This window comes from Olea europaea, chromosome 20 (assembly GCF_002742605.1).
Source record: "Olea europaea var. sylvestris chromosome 20, O_europaea_v1, whole genome shotgun sequence".
NCBI classification, from domain to species: domain Eukaryota; kingdom Viridiplantae; phylum Streptophyta; class Magnoliopsida; order Lamiales; family Oleaceae; genus Olea; species Olea europaea.
This window is the reverse complement of record NC_036256.1, coordinates 18,923,341-18,929,234: the sequence shown is the minus strand read 5'-3', so window position 1 is coordinate 18,929,234 and position 5,894 is coordinate 18,923,341. Positions and strand designations below refer to the sequence as shown.

General features: G+C 35.3%; 1 protein-coding gene across 1 annotated transcript; it reads right to left on the bottom strand.

The window, feature by feature from the left end:
* Nucleotides 1–1,987: 1,987 nt before the first annotated feature.
* Nucleotides 1,988–5,692, bottom strand: LOC111369909 (pentatricopeptide repeat-containing protein At4g21065-like). The gene is made up of 2 exons (XM_022991622.1): nucleotides 5,061–5,692; nucleotides 1,988–4,112 (listed from the first exon to the last, which is right to left on the bottom strand). Exons 1-2 carry the CDS (start codon nucleotides 5,612–5,614, stop codon nucleotides 3,263–3,265), a joined length of 1,404 nt encoding a protein of 467 aa, XP_022847390.1. The 5' UTR covers nucleotides 5,615–5,692; the 3' UTR covers nucleotides 1,988–3,262.
* Between the last annotated feature and the right edge of the window lie 202 nt (nucleotides 5,693–5,894).

Sequence of the window (5,894 nt, the reverse complement as noted above, 5' to 3'; positions counted from 1 at the left end):
GATAGAGTAAGTCTCGAGAGTATTCGCCAATATCTCTTTCGCCAGCTCTCCAATGAAGAAATTATCATTCAGCTCAAGCACTTCCAACGGTGGCAAATTGAAACACCCCATCGGAATTGTTCTGTTTAAGTAATTCTTCTTTATTCTGATCCGAGTCAAGGACTTGCACTCACCCAACTCATTAGGAATCGGACCATCGAAAGAAGTATCCAATAAGTGACTCTTTAAGCACAGTGCTTAATAAAAAAATTTATAGCTGAGGGTTTCATGATAAGTAGTCATCCAGAACTTCTAAATTTTCGAAATCGACACTACTTGATAACACTTTATAAGTACAATAATTGTGCAGGTAAAATGTCACGTCAACATTGATGTTATTAGTGCACCTTTTGAACCTTTATTAAGCATGCCAATTTAAAGGTTAACCCCTAACCTTAAGGGTCCCCCACCACCACTGCTCTGGAGCATCGTGAGGGAGGTAAATTGCAAGTTATGCCTCCAAGGGTACAGGGTGAAAGGCTGCTTGTATACTTGCACTTACCCAAGAGAAAAATCCATATTTCAGGATTCGAACCCTTGACGCAGCAGCTTCAAGCAAAGTTGGATTTCTCCACCCTCCCCTTTTACCACTTGAAGATGTGCCCTGGGGGCTTAAGCATGCCAATTTAGCATTGACACACGTTGGACTATTTGTATCTCGAAATCATCTTGTATCGAAAAGAATCAATAGTTACTGAACAATTTGTTTTAAAGAAAATATCGTTGGTGATTATTTATTAACAAAAGAATAAATAAAATAATAATAATAATAATAATAGCAAAAATATAAAAATGAAAAGTGCACTTAGAGATTGCATTCTTAGCCCCTGTTTAGTGTAAATTAAAATAAGATATTTAGTAATATTTTTTCTAAAAATTGATGAAATATGTAGTTAAAAAGTTCCAAGTCTTATGAAATGTAAAGTTAAAAATTATTTATTGACTTTGATTTTAAAACCAAATTTTAATCTATACGAACCAAAGACTTAATTTCATCAATATGTTGAAATTTCATCATTTAATTTCTAAGTGTAACGCTAGTTAACCTTATTGGGATTATAATCTTAGTTTATGTGACATTAAATGATAAGTACAATTAAATAAATCATTTAATTTCACATTTCAGTTAGTATATCATTTAATGCTACATTAGCGCCACATAAATTTGTTATAATCTGACTAAATATCATTATTCAATTTCCAATGCATCCTGTTAATAACTTGAGTTTACGTATTAATAACCATTATCTTGGTATAATTGTTCACATTATTTACAAAATTTCTAATGTTACTAATCATCCTAAATACTTTTTAAATAACTTTTCTTTATCAAAACATGTAGCATGTAATGTCTACGAAACTTCACAATAAAAATTGTAAATTTTACGTACTAAACGTGTTATAATACTTAGCAATAATAAATAATAAATAAATAATTTCGTAAGTCAATGAGTCATGACAAGAATAAAGAGAGATTGGAAATGAAAGTGGGAAACGACCACCGATTTCTATAGTCCCTTTTGTGAATAATATTCCACTTTGCCTTCAATGCCACCCTAAAACACACATATTTTTGTCAATCTGTATATAATAACCAGGTTAAATACTCTGAAGTTTCCACCCATATTTCTCTTCATACCCATGAACTTTAAATTGTTTATATTTAATCATCTTAAAAGATCAAATGTTATTATATCTTTCATTTGTGCAATATTACTCTTAATATACCTGATTTGTTTAAGTAAATCAACCTTGAAATTTGAATGTTTTTCATGTTTAATGAACAGTAATACCATATTAAAACATGTGGTTCTATCTTAAAAGACAAACATTCAAAATCGATTGTTAAATACTCCTTTTTAACGACAAAATATTCGGTTGTTCTTTTTTTTCTTTTTTCTTTTTTTTTTTTTTTAAAATCTACCCCCGTTTGCAAAATCAACATAAGGGTTAATGGAACGTTAAGTTAGATGGATGGAGGGACGGATGAGAATCAGATTTGGAAGTTCAATGGTTTATTAAAAACAAAATAAAGTTCACGGAAGTGTTTCTAACATGGCTAGATAAAAATTGTAGAAGTTAATTTTTTTCAGTGGTGAATTGAACATACCCTATATGTAGTGTCATCTTCATTGCTCTATCAACTTTTCTCTTTAAAGGTTACAAGTTGATTCTAGAGTACATCAACAATAACTTTAAAACATCTATATATACAATGGAAAGACCCTTCGTATATCTTGCTATCAAAGACTTCAAATATTCAAGAGAGATGACTAGATATTACAACTCTACTCACTAAGATTATCTCCAATATATGTCACTACCAAAATAATAATTCTTCTTAGAAATGCGCCAAATACCGTGCCTAGCCGGCTTCACTTTTTAAAGTCATTACTACTTCAATGTGATTAAGGTTCAAATTTGTACCTTTGATAAAAGAAAGAGATAATGTGTATGAATGAGTCACGTATTCGTATTATGAGTTCTATGAAGAGATGATGTGTATGCATTATTCTGGTAATACGTAATTAGCAGCGAACCATATCATATTATAGATCAAGGGCCAAATTATTGGAAGAATTTCACAAGTTCAGAGCATTTTGTTCAAATTAATTTTTGAATGGGACAATGCTTTTCTAATTGGAAGAATACCCTTCTCTGCAATACTTCCTCAGCGACGAGTCGATACGACTAAAAAAACCACACAAATTGGGAAGTAAACTTCATGCATAGAGTGGAATATGAACTTACTTATTTGAGCAGTTCCACAAGTCTGTTAAGTAACTCGAGTTCTTGATGTTCTTCGCATTGACAGTATGCCTGGCATAATTAACAAGGAAATTGTATCTGGTCATTAGAATCTTTGACTTCTTTACTGAGAAAATGGCAGGTCTTTCTCCCACCAAAGATCTCATGGAGGAGGGATTGTTGCCCATGGCCGCAGCTCTGCATCTGATATTCTGGATCGATCATTTTCATATATCGATCTGCTAGAATATGGTACTGTTTCATATCACTCTCTCCACCACATGCCCTTCAATATAGATCCGATATCAAGAAACCTTTATAATCATCGGTAGCACTGTCACCAATCCCTTGTCCTTAGAACGTCACCAATAAATAAGCAATGCATTTTGGACCGTCTCTATCTTCCAACAAACGCTTTCGTGCTATGTAGAATTCAAAGATGCAAAAACTGAGTCATTTAGTCACTCGAACTAGATTATCTTACAACCTGTTCGCCACTGCCCTCTGAACAACCACTAGGAAGCTGCACCCAACTGTATCCAGGAACTTTTACCAGACCTTTCTCTTCCATGGAAATCCTCAGTTTATCAACGTCATCACAATATCCAGATGGAGAAGACACACTGGCAGCAAGCACATAGTTTGCTCCAAGGTCAGGCTCTATTTTGAGCAGAAGTTGCTTCAAATGTTCGTTGCCATATAAAATGCACCCATGTTGTTTGCAAGAGCTAAGATAGCTCCTCAATATAACAGAGTTTGGTTCCATTGGCATACCCATAATAATCTGGTAAGCTTCTTCAATCTTCCCAGCGCGCCCATACAAGTCAACAATGCATCCATAATGTTCCATAGTTGGCTTGATATTGTAATCATTCACCATTTTTTCAAAAAGCTCTTGCCCCTTTTCAACAAGAACATTGTGACTACAAGCACACAGAATTGTTGAAAATGACTTGCCGTCAGGCCTCAGTCCAGTTTCTTCCATTCTGGTAAACAAAGATATAGCTTCTTCTCCATTGCCATGATCTGTGAGGCCAGAAATCATGGCAGTCCAAGACTGCAGATTTTTCTCGCTCATGGAACTAAATATACAGAAGGCTTCCTCTATGAGACCACATTTTGCATACAAATTAAGCAGGGCTGTTCCCAGAGAAACATGCAATTCGATACCATTAACAAGTAGGTAAGAGTGAATGGACTTTCCATGTCTGATATTGAGGAGATTGGTACAGGCAGCAATCAAACTGACCAAAGTAACCAAGTTTGGCTTTTCATTTACCATGTTCATCTCTCGAAACACCATTAAAGCACCCAAAGGACGTTCACTATAAGAATTAAAAGCTCAAAAGAGTGAGACAAATAACAATATATTGCATCACAAGAAAACAAAATGAAAAAAATTGTACATCACGCTTAAAACAAAAGGAAAAGGAAGATACCAGGAAACAGGTTCAATAATCTGAAGAAATATGAAAAATGCAATTACATTCTTTACTTTCTAATTTAATACCAACTATGGGAAGACTTCAAAATAAAAGCCTGCCACAGAAATATATTTTTCTAAACGCGTGTTTGCTATATGTTTGTACAAGTAGTAAATTTGAGTGACATTTGGACCTGCACAAAAGAAATTCTGTCGCATGACATACATGGATGGTAGTTATTATTCAGCTGAAATGATCAAATGCACTACTATGTGTCATGCCACGCATATATAAAAATTAATGATGGCTTCAGTTCAAGCTATATCGACTCATCCCAGGCAAGACTTGAGGGGAATATCTAGAACACATGTTGTAAAATTATCATTTCTAACTTTTTTTAACTAAACAGTACTTGTTTAAAACAGATTCAACACAACAAATATATTATAAATCTAATTCAGCAACTCTTGAGAAGATATTCATTAACAGTGTACTCTCCCCTCCCACCATATCCATCGCACCTCATTCCTTCCAAATGGTATATTGCTTGGACTATCATCATGCGAAGATAGAGCACTCAAATACATTCTGCCTGGCTACAACTCAAATGCATTTTTCTCGATCCATTGTTCTCTTTTCGTTTTTTTTTTTCTTTGAAGGGGGGACAGTAAACTTGTCTGTAGTAAGATAGATTCAAGAATTGATTGCAGGGTCTCAGTACTTCCAATTGGATCCATGGCATGATGGCAACATCCTCCAAAATAATTCATGAAACAAAAGTTCACGTATAAGGGAGAAAAGGAAATCCAATCAATTTACAAAGAGAAGACATATTAAAAATGTTCGTACCAATCAACATAACCGGCAATTATGGAGCTCCAAGACACTACATCTCTGTCAGCCATTTCATCAAACACTCTTTGCGCAAAATCAATTACACCACACACACCATAAACCCTCAATAGCGTATTGTTCACATGTGGATCCAAACCAAAACCCGACTTCAAAACCATAGAATGCACGGATCCACCAACACCAAGCATGGAACAACGCCCACAAGCCTTGATCACAAATGGATAGGTAAACTTGTCGGGTTTGAGCCCACCAACTGTTCGAAGTAATTTTACAAAGAGTTTGATGCACTCAATTGGAGTTGACGAGTTGTTGGAGTATTCTTTGATCATTGTATTCCACGCAAAGAGCGGTGGAGGAGAAATGGGTGAATAATCAAAGATTTTTCGCGCATCATGGAGGGAGATAGAGGTGGCGTAAAGTATGAGTTGAGAGAAGAAGTATTCGTGGTGGTCGAGGGAGGTTTTGAGGAGCAAACAATGGAGGTGGAGGATTTCAATGACCGTTTTTGACCGTTGGAATAGAGTTTGTATATGGCGGGAAATTATCATAATTTCCAGATTCGAGTCTAATTTCTGCAAAGCGTCTATGGCGATCCTTAGTGATGTCGAAATGGGCCGGGTCGCCAAGGCCTGAGACAACCCGACTAGAGTACAACGGCAACAACTGTCCTGACTTCAGATAATATTTCTCGTGTCTCCAAATTCGCATCAAACTTCTTCGATTTTCCCCCTTTTTTTAAAAAAAAAATTGCCAAATCTCTCTTTTGAATTACGCCCCCTGTTTGTTTGCCATTTATTCCTCCATTTTTGAAGAAATTAAGCCGTTTAT

Excerpts from the sequence above, each read along its gene's own strand:
- LOC111369909 (XM_022991622.1), bottom strand. The coding sequence starts at position 5,614 with ATGATAATTTCCCGCCATATACAAACTCTATTCCAACGGTCAAAAACG. Across the intron at positions 4,113-5,060 it reads ATTGCCGGTTATGTTGATTG|TGAACGTCCTTTGGGTGCTT; the intron begins GTACGAACATTT and ends TAATTCTTATAG.